General features: G+C 48.7%; 1 protein-coding gene across 3 annotated transcripts in view; it reads right to left on the reverse strand.

Annotated features, from left to right (window-relative positions):
- Window positions 1-14,082, reverse strand: part of TNR (tenascin R) — a 409,151-nt gene that overhangs the window by 78,672 nt on the left and 316,397 nt on the right. For 2 of the 3 annotated variants that reach the window (XM_034666755.1, XM_034666756.1), the window contains exons 3-4: window positions 5,606-6,157; window positions 2,630-3,106 (exon numbers count right to left, since the gene is read on the reverse strand). In XM_034666755.1, coding sequence (XP_034522646.1) covers window positions 2,630-3,106; window positions 5,606-6,104 — 976 coding nt within the window. In that variant the 5' untranslated portion in view covers window positions 6,105-6,157. Of the gene's footprint in view, window positions 1-2,629; window positions 3,107-5,605; window positions 6,158-14,082 lie in introns of those variants that run through there. The other variant, XM_034666757.1, reaches the window with a different exon arrangement.

Here is a 14,082-nt window from a genome sequence, read left to right on the forward strand (position 1 = left end):
GGCTTGGCTTTCCTATCAAAAGACCATTTCTTTGTGTATGTGGCTTTTATAATTTTTATTTTTCAATTCTGCTTTACTTAAGCATCCCGGAGAGGATTAAAGAGTGCTAGAAGTTGGTAGGAGACCAAGGCTCTCATTCTTGCTCCACCATTAATTAGCGGTCTGGCTCTAGAAAAATCTTTCTGCCTCTCTGGACTGCTGCTTTTTAAATTTGTAAAACGAGAAGCCCAGTGTAGCTTCTTTCTACGGCCTGTTTTGAGCGTTCAGATTCATGACTTTTTTGTTCTATTATCTTTACGTGGCCAGAGAACAGAGGCAGAAAGGTTGAGGTTTTGTCTCGTGGCACGCTATGAGCAAAGATCAAGGCTGGGAGTCAAATATAGTGGCCTTGTCGACGCTATTCAGCTGTATCCAAGCTCTGGTGGTCTAGGGACTCAAAATGAAGCCCACACGACAGGCAGCTCTCTGCCGTGGCCTTGCCAAAGAGAAAAGAAGGACTCGTGCAGAGGTATATTCTGTGGCTCTCCACAGTTTCACCTTCCTTATTCTTTTCTCTCCTGTCCTCACACCTGCTGGCGAGGGAAGCAGTGACGCTGTGGTATGTGCATCTGGACAGAAATGTCAAACAGTGGGTAAAGAGTCCCCTCTCCCACAGCCTTCTCTCAAAGAGCAAGCAAAGGAGCACTTTAGATAATGACCTAGATACTTCTCTGGAAGAGACCTGTGGTGTTCGGTTTAAAAGGCAGGCATTGAGAGCAGCACCTGCAATGAGTGGTGGCTCCGGGGTTGCTATAGAAACAGGTGGAGGTTATGCAACTGTCCTTCCTCACATGCTTCTGGAACCTGTAAAGCAATTCATCTGGGTCTCCTGAAGTTGTCTTCAAACAGCACAGAGCTAACATGCTGGAGTAACATGGGTTCCCGTTTGGACTCCACCCAGTTGCGGTTGTGCCAGCAGCTGCTGAGACTTCCCTGAGTGACCAGGTGGGTTTATCTCCAGTTCAGTCTGGATCCAGGATCAGATTCAGATTTTGCTTGCAAATGGACCCATTCTTGTAGAAAAGCAGGGTCAGGAATATGGCAGGAACATGGCGGGTTTGTATAGCCCAACAAAGATCTATTCTATCAAGAAGCATGTGGGCTCCAGAGTAGCCATCCGCAGCAATGGCTCAAGCGGACCCTTAGCCTCCCCTGCTGGGGCCTCACAGAGCCTCGTCCTGTGGCTGGAACCCAGGGCCATGCCTCAGCCTCCCCTTGCCAGCAACTCCCTCGTGACTTTGGATCCAAACAAGGCTTCATGTCATGATGAGGCTTAACTTCTGCTTGAATTTTCCTTTGGAACAATTGGTATAACAACTGTATGTGTTTTTAGAAAGACATTTCAGTTCAGAAACAAAATTGGGAGGCTAAAATGAAATAACAATATGGAAAAAAATGAAGGAACGTGAGAAGATTTTTTTCCCTAAGCAGTGCTTTACTGTTTTGTTTTTCATTATTGCCATTGATCTTTCCAAAGAATTTAAGTTGAAGTCACAGGTGCAGGGACCTTGTCGGACTGGTCCGCTTAGCCAGGTGAAGATCACTGGCGGTGCTGAAGAAGAGAAAGCTAGCGACGCTCACCTCCCAGGAGACAACCCATCAGAAGGTTTAAAGGTATTTGATTGCTGTTATTTTTTATTTGAAATCCTCCCAGTGGGCACTCTGAACCCACTATTGTAGATTCAATCGTAACAGGAAAGGATCAAGATCAATCATATAACCTGATACACCAACAAAACGTATCAGCAAGAGTCACTGATTTAGTCAGAAGGGGATGAGCCATAACAGTGTAATGATGAAAATCATCTAATTTAAGGTAAAAAAAAAAAAATCTCCAGTGAGAGATTTAGATCTTCATTTCAGGATATCACCTTTGTATCAGTTTCCACAGAGTTAGACTACGTACTGGGGTTGGTTCCAACTTGCTCCATGTCATCCGAAGCAAGGTGAGTCACAGCCTTTTAGTATTCTGTACTAATTGTTAGAATGTGAGTTGTTGCTTGATGTCTTTAGGACTTTATTCCTGTTTACATTTAATTCCTTGCTTATAAATACTTTTTGTCCATGTGGACACGAGAGCATTTCAACAATTAGTAAGCCCTTGCCATATGTAAGTTATGAAAGAACCAGAGTGCCTAGCTTGCCTGTTTATCACAGACTAACCGCCCTCTTGTGCAGTAGCACCAGAAAAGGACACGTCCCTGGAACATGGCAACAGGCCAGGGGGACACCTGGGGGCAGGTGGAGCTCTTGGAAGCACCCTGAGCTAGAGGGTGGCCTTGCCTGAGGTGGTTCCATGGCGCGCCTCTCCGCTTTCCTCCACCGCAAGGACAACATTATTAGCATGGCCTTGGCTCCAGTCTCAGGGGTAAGATCCAACTTTCGTCCTACACTTGACCTTTTCTGGTGTCTGCTCTTTCCCCCTTAAGTCTGCCTCATCAATTGTGACTGACTCAAGAAATCGGCTCTCTTGTACAGCAAATGAGCACAACCCAGTTGGGAATTCGTTTGCATGGAATACACCTTCCCTCCCATCTCTCTTTCCACCTCCAGTTAGTTTGCTGAACGCCCTACGCAGCCCTCTTCCTACCTGCCGAGCAGTCGGGGCCCTGGTAGCCGTCTTCGCAGAAGCAGAGCCCCTCCTGGCAGTGTCCTCGCCCGCTGCAGGCGTTCGGGCACCGCCGCTGACTGCAGTCGTCCCCCACGTAGCCCTCCTGGCAGAAGCAGGTGCCATTGGCGCATCTCCCCTTCCCTGAACAGTCCCCGGGGCACCTCAGCTTGCTGCAGTCCTCGCCTGTGTAGGGCTCTTCACAGACACACTCTCCATCCACGCAGAGCCCCCGGGAGCTGCAGTCTGTCGGGCACCGGAGCTCGGAGCAGTCGCCCCCGCTGTACTCGCTGTCACAGACACACTGGCCGTCCACACACACGCCCCGGCTGGAGCAGCCCAGGGGGCAGTAGGGCTCGGAGCAGTTCTTGCCGAACCAGCCTTCATTGCAGATGCAGCCGCAGGACTGGAGGCTAAAGTTGCCATGGCCACTGCAGTGAGGGATGTAGTCCAGTTGTCCTGGAATGGTCAAGGAGGAGGTCAAAGGGCCGCAGTGGCACCTTGGCGCACGGGGAGGGGCGGACAGAGAACTCTCCTCCCTCTCTGGTCGGATTCGCGTGGCTGACAGTCAAGCGTGACCTAGTGTGGTACCGATCCTATTTCATAAATATTTTCACCCCATCTGGATTACCTGTGCCTCGCACAGTGCTGGGGACAAGGATGAATGAGATCTGGCCCCCTGTCCTCCAGGAGCTCACCTTCAGTGTGTCTTAGCTTGGGTTCCCTAGAAGTAGACCTTGGACGAGGACCCAGGTCAAGGCAACTTATTAGAAAGTGCTCGCGGGAGAAACTGGTCAGGGAGAGGAGGAGATAGGGGAGGGAGGAGCCCAAGCCAGGGTGCGTTAACAGGCAAAGTCCCAGGGAGGATACCCCCGGTTTAATCCTGCTGGGTGCTCTGGCCACAGTGCAGGTCTCACCTCACCATGGCTTAAGGGCTGTCCCGGGGAGGTGTAAATGCCCAACCTTGTCTCCTTGGGCAGGCCAAGGAGGTTCCCTTAGCCCAAGGACAGTCCCTGACAAAGACACCCAGGAGCTGGCTGTGGGGACTGATGGAGACCCCAGGGGATGTCGGCTGAGCACTGAGTCTGCTATGCAGGGCAAGGTCATGTGTGCTACAGGCCCATCTTTTGCTCCCTCTCCTTCCTGCCATTTAACTAACTTGGCTCATCACAACTCAGCACCAGGGTCACTTCTAAGGCTTCCCAGGACTTCAGTCTCATTTAGTTACTGTTTGTTGTGATCTTTTTGGATTCTCTGCATGTCTCTGTCCTAGCCCTTACCACACCATAGCTACAGGGGTAAATTTATCTGTCTGGCATGAGTCAAATAAACTAATTAAGCAAACACACTCCCAATACCTGCTTGGCATCATTCTCTGTGCTTGGCTCTGGGGAGATGAAGTCAAGCAAGTTATATCCTTTTTTAATTCTGCCACTTTACCTAGCCCCGTGGTCTGAAAGGACACGATGCTGACATTGCTTTAACATAGTTCTTGCTTGGGGATTTTTCCACATCTGCCCGGGAGCCTGCTGGGATGCTGGGAGAAAGCCCACTCAGAAGCCGTCCAGCTTCCTGGGCAGTGAAGAATTCATGTCCACGGACACCTATGACTTCCCTGTATTCCTCAGCTCCGCTGAAAAGGAAAACTGGCCTGAACGTTCTTACTGAAGAAAGGGGAAAAAGGGAGATTGAACGACTGGACTTTCTCTTCTTCACATTGTTTATTTATAGCTTTGGTTATGAGGACGAGAAAGAGGAGAAAACTTGTGAAATATTCGCCACTCAGAAACTGCCCCTAATTTTGGTGTGTCTCAGGATGAACATGTCTGATACCCGTTGGACAAGCAGGCCATCCAGGCCCTGTTTATGTCATCCCTGCCACTTCCTGTGTCTTCCATGTGAAAGCCTCAAGATACCAGACCCTACAGAGGTGAAAACTGGAACCCAAGATAGTAAGAAGAATCCCTGTTCTCATTAAAAAATGACTGGCATGGGTCTAAGGTACCTTCTGGGTGAGCAGACTGAGGACAAAAGGGGATTAACACAATTTCTATTTATTAAGGGTCAGCTGATAGCTGTTGCTTACATGGTGCTTACCAGAAGTCAGCCTTTCCTCTGAATAGCCCAAATTTTATATGTAACAATCCCTGTCACTGGAGTCTATCAGCATTTGTAGGTGAGGAAGGCAGGCACAGGTTATGTGACTTACTTAAATACCAGCTAGTAAATAGCAGAGGCAGGATTTGAACTCAGGGAGCCTGGCTCTGAAGATGTAATGACTTCTCCCAGAGAGGTCAAGATAGCAATTCGGGTTTCCAGTCAGGGGGTGGGTGTCTCCTGGACACTCAGCCTTTGGGGGCGTGGAAACCGCTCTGCGAGTGTGTGCGAGTCCGTGCGCGCGTGAGATGTGTGCGTGCATGCGCACCCACGTGTGTGTGTCTGCGGAGGGAGCTGAAACCTCGATCTTGCGGGAGCTGGGGACAGGTCCTCTGAGACCTTAATGACTATCATTTACTCAGATGGGAGAGAGGGTTCGGCTGAGCGAACAGAGCGCCTGCGTTCTCTAGTCCCTGAGGTTAACATGGAGAGATATCAATTCAACAGCCTGTGAAAACCAAAGATGAATGAAGACAGACACCAAATTCCCTGCTCGCCACAGAAGTTGCTGCGCTGAACCGATGTTCCATTACCTGACTCATCCCCCCCAAATCAGGTTAATGTATTTCAAACTGGCTGAGCAGTGTGGAGAATCCCTGCCCCGCTTCCCCCGGGAAGGACCGCATTTAGATCTGAGACTTAGCAGCGGAGAGCTGCGGAGGAGCAGACGAGGGCACTCTTCCCTCCACGCGAGGAGGGCCTGGATTTCGTGGGAGGGGCTGCCCCCCCTCCCCGCGCGCCATCCCCCCTCCCCCGGGCCTCTGCTGCCCCTGCCTGGACCCGCGAGCCCCCAGCCCCTACCTGTGGCCGCGCTTTCTGGGCAGCAATTGCTGGCACACTGGTCCCGGAGCAGAGACACCTCCCTCTCCAGCATCTCAATCCGGCTCAGCAGCTCCTGCAGCACCCGGGCCGAGCCGGCACACGGGCAAGCCTTTTTGGGGAGGTTGATCCTGTGGGTGAAGGTGACCTGGCTGTCGTGGTCCGAGGTCTGCCCGGTGTACTCTGCCAGCGCCTCGTCTTCGGCGCTCACCTCCCGCTCGGCCGAGGCCTCCAGCCCGGAGGAGCAAAGGCTGTCCAGCGGCACGTTAATGTTGTACACGTGGTTGAAGACCATTGGCCGCTCTTTGCCGGATGCGCTGTAGTTGGCCACACCTCCTTCCTCCTCCACCGCCTGTCTCCGGACCCTTTCGGTGGTGACCTCCAGCTGACACTGGGAGGGCTTGAGCAGGGAGCCCAGAAGGATCAGGTTGACGCCAATGAGCATGCTCTTCAGGACCACCGTTTCCCCGTCCACCCCCATCCTCTCAGCCAGAGTTCCGGGTTCAAGACCAGCCTTCGGGGAGTTGTGGGGATCTGCAAGAGAGACAGAGGAACGAGATGACCCTGAGAGGTGTGCGGAGCCCCGTGGCTGGGCACGATCCTACAAAGCTAAGGAATAGGTAGTTAAGATTTTCCACAGGGAGGTTGGGAAGGGACAACAGCTACCAGGGTCACAAAAATCCAGAGCTCTATCCCCAAGAGGGATGGATTCCTGAAAATGAACACTACTTCCGCAGAAGGACATTTTGCTTTCCCAAAAGGCTTATCTAGAATGCACGAATCCAAGCCCCGTGGTGGGCAAGTAGCCCCAGCACAGAGGACCTGTGAGGACTGATGACTGGGGCTTGGTGGATAGGCTGTTCCTCCAAGGAGAGCTCAGAGCTTCCTTTCAGGGCTGGGTGAGAAGTACGATGAAGGGTACCAGAGAGCCTCAGGCATACCCTCATATTTTCCAGCATATTTATTAGCAAGGGGCCTGGCCAGCCACTTCAAAATAACTTATTAACTCCTATAAGCTCATGTATTCAATACAAGTTGACTTTAGAATAACCAACCAGGCAGATAATATAGTTCCAGGTAATTGTGGTTGTTAATAATCCTTGGGTACTTTTGTGATTACTGGGGACTGTGTGAGCCGAACTTTCTTTTAATCTTCTCATTAGTTTAGTCCCGGTGTTTTGTGACCACGGGGTGCCTTTCTTCCGAGGTCCTGTTTAAATTGCTGAAATAATGAATTAGCTTCTCTGCTCATTACCTAGTCACCAAAACCCACAGAGGACGATAAATTTACTGTAATGCAAATCAGTTTTATAGAAATTATATTTCTTTTTTATCCCCTATGTAAAAGAGGAAAGAGGCTTACAAACTTTGGTTCTAAAGGTAGTGTTAGAGCTTCTAAGAAGATTAAAGATTGAGGGATGGAGTAAGGCTAGCTTGGACTTGGAGAAGGCACAAATGATGGTTAATGCCTAGTGACTGTGCTCAGTGCCCAGACTGTGCTGTGTACCTTGCACATGACCTTCCTGGCCCTCAGGACAGCCCTAGGAGGGGGCTTGGTGATTATGCCCATCTCATGATGGAGGCAATTCGGCCTGGAGAGGTTAAGATTTGAATGCAGGCCTGACTGACTTTCATAGACTGAAAGCCTGTGTTCCTAACGCTGTGCTCTAGCGTCTTCCTTGAAAAGCATGTTCAATTTTCTGATGTCTCTGATGGCAGTTGTGTTAATTCTAGGATCATCCTAGGAATACTGAGATTAGAAAATTTTGCTAGGGTCAGATCCAATATTCCTTCTTCCATGAGGCTTCTCCTCTCACCTTTTCCTTCCTGTCCCTTCATCTGCTCTCCTGAGTGAGGAGAAGTTAAGTCCCTCTGACAGCATTTCTCACGCTAGACCTGCGTCTCCTTTTCCTGGTTCTCCCCACCTGGACTGCTAAATCGATTCTGGTCAGACCATGTCTTATCTGCAGCATTTGACGTGTGCCTAGGGCAGCAGAAGTGCTCAGTACGTGGCTGTTGGATGAATGAGTGGACGCCCGGAAGGAAGAATAAACAGGTAAATTAATGAGTAAATGCCCAGTGAACAAAGAGCTGAATCATTCTCCAACTTATTTGATTTCCTTCCATTGTCCTCAAGTTATTCACTATTCTTGTCCCTTTCAGTTCAACTGGACAATGTCTGAGGGTTGATTTTGGTAGGAGTAATCTGTATTAGTGACTAGTATAAAAACCATGTCTCGTTACTCAGCCTTTAAGTTATGTATTGGACCATAATCGGTCCCTGTTTCCAATATGAAGAGGAAACAGAGCAGAGTCGTTAAGATCATGGACCCTGGAGCCAGACTGTCTGGGTTCAGACCCAGATCCTTCACTTTCGAACTGTAGGTAGATCATCTAACCTCTATGTGCCTCCATTTCTCCATCTATACAATGGGGATTATAACGGTACCTACCTTATAGAATTGTAGTGATGATTGAGTTATTATCTGTCTATGACTTACTTAGTACCTGGCATCACTTAAAATAAATAAATATGGTTTGCAGACAAGTAGGATAATTGTTCTGATTCTTCCCCTATCCAAGGATGCGCTGAAATCACTGGAACACACGAGAAGTCTCAGCCATTAGTGGACAGCAAGAAAGCCCAAACTCAGCATACCACTGTTTGAACAAGGGTGAGGTTCTTGGAGTAATGTGGGAGGTGGCAATCCACTGGCCACATCCAGATGAGGTAAATCAACCTTGGGGATAGATGGAGTGACGTGTCTGAGCCACACTGTCCTCATGGCTGTCAACTCTTTCCAAGGCCCTCAGTATAAGGTGCTAGCTACTGGCTCTCCATTTCCATGTACCCAGCCATTGCCTCCTTGGAGGCTCACTTCTGCCCCCTCTATCACTGAAAGCTCCCCAGGAAGGGCTCTGCTCTCAGTCACTGACACTGACTCTCACACTGAAGGCTGAGGAGCCTCAGCTATTTCTTTTACTAAACTAACGTGGGTTTGTCTGATGCATGTGGCTATTGCTGAATAGCTTTTTTTGTTTTTAACCCAGGAACTGTAAAATTATCATGTAAAACCCATAGCATGTAATGTAGATTTTTCTCTGCCCATAGTTGACACTCAATAAGTAAGTGAAAGAATAAATGATGTTATAACTGGGAAGGAAGACAAGTGGCAGGAAAATTAAGAGGGAAAAATGTCAGGTCCTACACTTAGATCCAAAGCAACAACTATAAAAGTGTCTATGGAGGGAAAGGTTTAGCTTTCTGTGTGAACAACACTTACGACCCTAGTCAATAAGCAAACTTACTCTGAGTCAGTCACCAGCGTGATATTTGTAAACTCCAAAATCTTATCTAAGTTTAGGTTTTATGAATTAAAATACAGAAAAAAGGAGAAGCAAGGGGCTGCTTTGCTCTGTACTGCACCGATCATTGACCACTTCTGGGTGGCCAGGATGTTGAAGGGGCTCAGTCTTGTCAAGGGAGGAGTTTGGCGTTGGATCCGGAGAAGTGAAGACTCAGCAGTTACACTGGTTCCTTCTTCATTCATTTGACAGATATTTATTGAGTGCCTACCGTATGCTGGTTCCTTCATTCATAGAAGTTGCATTTAAGTGTGTTTGCACGTGTGTGTGCACGTGTGTTTGTGCGTGTGTGTGTGTGCGTCAGGGGGAGGACAAACAAACAATCAATAAATAGTAAAAATAATTGTGTGCAGGTAACTCTCGCTTTTGGAGAGTTTGCATTATGCCACCTTGCACTCAGGAGAGACCTTTATCAGTTCTGAAAAGGGCTTTCGCGTTTAGGAAATTTGGCAAAAAGCGAAAATAGCGTTCAGGATTGATTCTGCAGTGCGCCGTGATACAGGCAGTGCATACCCCAAACAGGGAGAGGGATGCTGTCCCGCTCCTTCCTGGGGACAACACTCAGCATCTCAGCATGGAGTCGCGGGGGCTTTGAACTGTGTGAGCATCTGTGCTTTATCTCAAATTATTTTGTGCGTCCATTAGCAAGTTGTGTCCTAAGGTATTAGAAAAGCCCAAGAGAGGTTATTTTTTGGGTATGGGAAGGCTCAAAAACTTTTCCATATAAATTAATGGTACGTGCTTCTTCTCTTTATGCCATTTCAACTTATGAAAGCTTTCATAGGAACACTCTACTTTCAGATAGCAGGGAAACCTGATTATCATACATAATGTATCATGTAAGGCATATCATATGGTATTGAATGAATGATGATGCAACATTCATTTGTGTGTGTTTGTATCAGCCAGTGGTAAGTGGAGAAGAATAAAAGAGGAGGGGCAAGGGAGCTAACGGGGCAGGAGGAGTCGTGCTGATATTACAGGCCACGGTCAGGGAAGGCTTCTTGAGAAGGTGACCGCTGAGCAGAGACCTCTAAGAAGTGGAGTGTTGATCCAAGCAGATGGTGGAGGAACAGCATTTCAGACACAGGGAACAGCAAGTGTGAGGGTTCTGAGGCAGGAGCTGGACTAGTGAGTTTGAGGGAAAAGTGAGACTGTAGCCAAGCAAATGAAGAAGCAGATGTGGGGAGATGTCAGAGAGGTAGTGGGGCCAGGTCAGATATGGCCTTGTAAACCACTATAAGGACTCTGCCTTTTACTGTGGTTATATGGTCACTCCTCTAAAATGCGTCCCAACCAAACACTGCTTACGACCTAGTCCATATTCTTTTTTTTTTCAAAGATTTTATTTATTTATTTGAGAGAGATAGAGAGAGAGATAGAGCATAAGCAGGGGGAGGGACAGGGAGAGGGAGAAGCAGGCTCTCTGCTGAGCAGGGAGCCTGATGCAGATCTCGATTCCAGGACCCTAGGATCATGACCTGAGCAGAAGGCAGATGCTTAACCAACTGAGTCACCAAGGCACCCCCTTAGTCCCTTTTCTTGAGAAACTCTGTTTTGTGGAGAAGATGAAAACACAATAAATAGTAACCATGCAATGTGATAATTACGATGACCAGCACATACACAGAATGCCCAGAGAGGACTGCGGGTAATACAACTCAGTCAGGGGTAGCAGGGACAGCTACACAGACGGGCTGGTGTAATCGTCAGTGCCCTCCTCCAAGTACTTCTGGCCTGGCTTTCCAGACACATGATAGGACTACATTTTCTGGCTTCCTTTTGGTTTGGTGTGGCCATGCCACTAGGACTGGCCAATCAGTTCTGAGGAAGCAATGTGTGTCACTTCCGGGCTGGTGCCTTCATTGCTGATGAGAGACCCTTCTGAGCTCTGTCCCTCCTGTGGTGGCTGGCAGGGTTCAAGACGGTGGCTGCGTTCTCAGTCTGGTTCCCCGAGTGACGACAACAGACACAGTGCCCCAGCTGACCCACAGTGGATGGGCAGTATGTGTGGGAGAAATAATCTTTTGGTTTTTGAAGCACAGATTTTGGTATTGTTTTTTTCCCACAGCATAACCTAGCCTATCAGAAGATGATACTAAACTGGATTACTCCCCAGGTAGAGAAAGCAGAAGTGCGTCATACACAAAAGACATTGCGTTTGCTAAAACTCTGGCGTGTGCAAACATGTGCTTGCTGAATCAATGTAAGTATTTGAAAGGCTGTGGAATGCTGAAGGGTTGGACTTTTTTTTTGGCAAAAGGTCAAAGGGACGTGGAGTAATCTACAAAGTGGGTAATCTACAAGGTGAGTAATTCCACCAAGTGGGGTAATCTACAAATAAACCGATTTTGACTCCATATAAAGAATAGCTTTTCTAACATTCAGAACTTTGAATTGTCATGGTGGGTAGTGAGTTCCCTGTCATGGGAGGTATTTAGGTACAAGTGGAAAGACTACTTAATGAGAACACTGAATATAGGCTTTCAAGCATTACATGAGAGGATGCACTAGAATGAACATTACAATCTTCTTTTTCCTGATACTTTATGGAGTCATGGTCTCATGTGACTTTGAGGAGTCTACTCACTATAAAACTGTGTTAGTTTCCAAGGTTGCTGTCACAAATCACCACAACTGAGTAACTTAAAACTATAGAACTTTATTGTCTTGCAATTCTGGAAACTAGGAAGTCCAAAATCAAGGTGTCATCATGGTTAGTGCCTTCTGAGTGCTCTGAGGGAAAATATATTCCATACCTCTCTCCTAGCTTCTGGTGAAGGCTGGAAGTCCTTGGCAGTCCCTGGCTTATAGATGGGCCACTCCAATCCCCATCTCCGTTGTCATATTGTCTTCTCTGTGTCTCTGTCTTCACACAGTCATCATCAGTCACATTGGATTGGGGGCCTATCATTCCAGTATGACCTCATCTTAGCTATGTCTGCAATGACCCTATTTCCAAATAATATCACATTCTGAGGTACTGGGGGTGAGAACTTCACCATATATTCCTTGTAGGACACAATTCAACCCATAACAAAACCAACAGCTAATTGGGCATTTACCAGGCATCAAACTAAGCATTTCTCTTATGTTATTGTACTCATTCCTGACAACGATCCTATTAACTAGGGAGGAGTGATATTTACGCATCAAGATATTTAGCAACTGGCTTGGCTCAGGCCACAGCCAATCAGAAGAAGGCGTCAATCTGTCAGACCTGCTGTAAACAACCAGTAGGGAGGGCTCTGCGGTGATTTTGCTAACATGCTAGGTCTTCTTTCTTTCCATTATTCGAGACGAGGAAAATGAGCTTCAGGAAAGGCCAAGGAATTTGACCAACATTGCACAGCTAATGAACGGAGGAGCCAAGACTGAACTCAGATCTTGCTGACCATAGTCTGTACTCCTAACTACCGTTTTCAGCCAGCTTTAATTAGTGGCCACATACCATTCTCATGAAAAGACTCAGAGCTCTTAAAAATCAACACTCTCCTCTCCTGGGATCAGATTTAGGACATCTTGACAGCGATGACTTTTAGCTTAATGTTTTCTTCACCAGTGCAGGCAGCTACCTTAGAAACCGCGTTAGTCTCTGCCGTTGGAGGGAAGTCTTGTCTGATGGGCTCTTTATTTAAAAGTGCCCATTATCCACTGGGTCCCAAAGAGTCAAGAACAATTCTAAACCAGTAAACATTGATCTTGGAGGAGTTGGGGACACCTTAAAAACTTGTCCTTTCCAAGTAGTTATGGAGACCAGGGCCTACACAGGCTCCTGCTGGCGCACCCCCACCCAGCTCAGCCAAAGCACACCCCAGACCGCACTGCAGGCCCCTCTCTTCTCTCTTGTGTCTACACCTCCATGTATCTTAGGCGGCTGCTCTGGGAGCGGGCAGAGACAGATTGTGGAATGAATGGCATACGGGGCTCCATTTTTCTCAATTCGTCCAATGTGGCTGGAGGGGAAGGGGAATGAAACGGACGTTTATTTAATGCTGACTGAATAAACGTGCCTTCGGTTGTGCTAAGAACATGTCACTTCCTTATTTCCAAGTGGCTTTTCTTTCTCGCGTCCCTGAAACCTTCCTTTCTGGTTTCATTCTCTACCTCTATCTCCTATTCCAACAAAGAACGTTAGCTGTTCTGCATGCAGTCTCTCTCTGTGGCGCTTTTCAGAGAAGCTGGCGGACAGAATTTTGTGGACAGGCCTGGCCTCATCCGGCGGCATATCCAGGAGTGCTGCATTCCACGTGCTTGTCTGCTAGGGGGGCCCCACCTGCTCCGAGACCCATGACCACCCGGCTTTGGTGTGAGGTGGCGGCTTCACCTGTGAGCTAGTTGCAAAGTCTGCTATCAGAAGTGACCAAGGCTGAAGAGGACCAGCAGAGCCTCCCCGTCCCCTCATGGTCTTCCTGCCTCTCTGATGGCTCATCCAGCTACAACTAAGAAGACTCCAGGACTGGGGCAGTGATGGGCCAGGCAGAGTGGTGATGTGTGTGTGTGTGCGTGCCTGTTGGGGGGGACAGGAGGGGAAAGCAGGGGAGGCGGAGGAGGAAACAGGAAGCGTGCCAAGCTGGCGAGAGGCTCAGACGAAACTTCTACAGGCAGAGAAAGCAAACGTAAACCTGAGACAGAGAATACACCCGGGCCTCAGTGCTACACCAGCACTCGTGAGCAGGACAGATAGTTAATGACCCTCGGCACGGGATGGGAGTGCGATAGAGCTGCAGTAGTTCGGTAGATTGATACTCAGGCAATCCGTGCGGGGCCGTTGATTCATTTCCTCCACCCCGCTTCCTTATCAGTGCAATTATCGGGGCGACAGCAGGGGTGTCTCTGGGTAATTTGTACAAGGCGGAGAGCAGGCTGGTCCTCCAGGCGAGCTGGTGCCTGTGGCTGAAGGGCTCGCCCCCCCCCCCAGGCCCGCGGGCAGAGCCTGGCTCACCCAGCTCGGCTGGAGCCCCTGCCCCAGCTGAAGACGGTCTTCAGGGCCCTTGCGTGCCTTGGCCTCCTCCACAGGCCCTCCCCGGGCTTGCTTTCTTCACCCCAGGAGCTCTGCGGTGGTTATGGAAGAACACGCCCAGAGAAGGGAG

This window comes from Ailuropoda melanoleuca, chromosome 8 (genome assembly GCF_002007445.2).
Source record: "Ailuropoda melanoleuca isolate Jingjing chromosome 8, ASM200744v2, whole genome shotgun sequence".
Taxonomy (NCBI): Eukaryota; Metazoa; Chordata; class Mammalia; order Carnivora; family Ursidae; genus Ailuropoda; species Ailuropoda melanoleuca.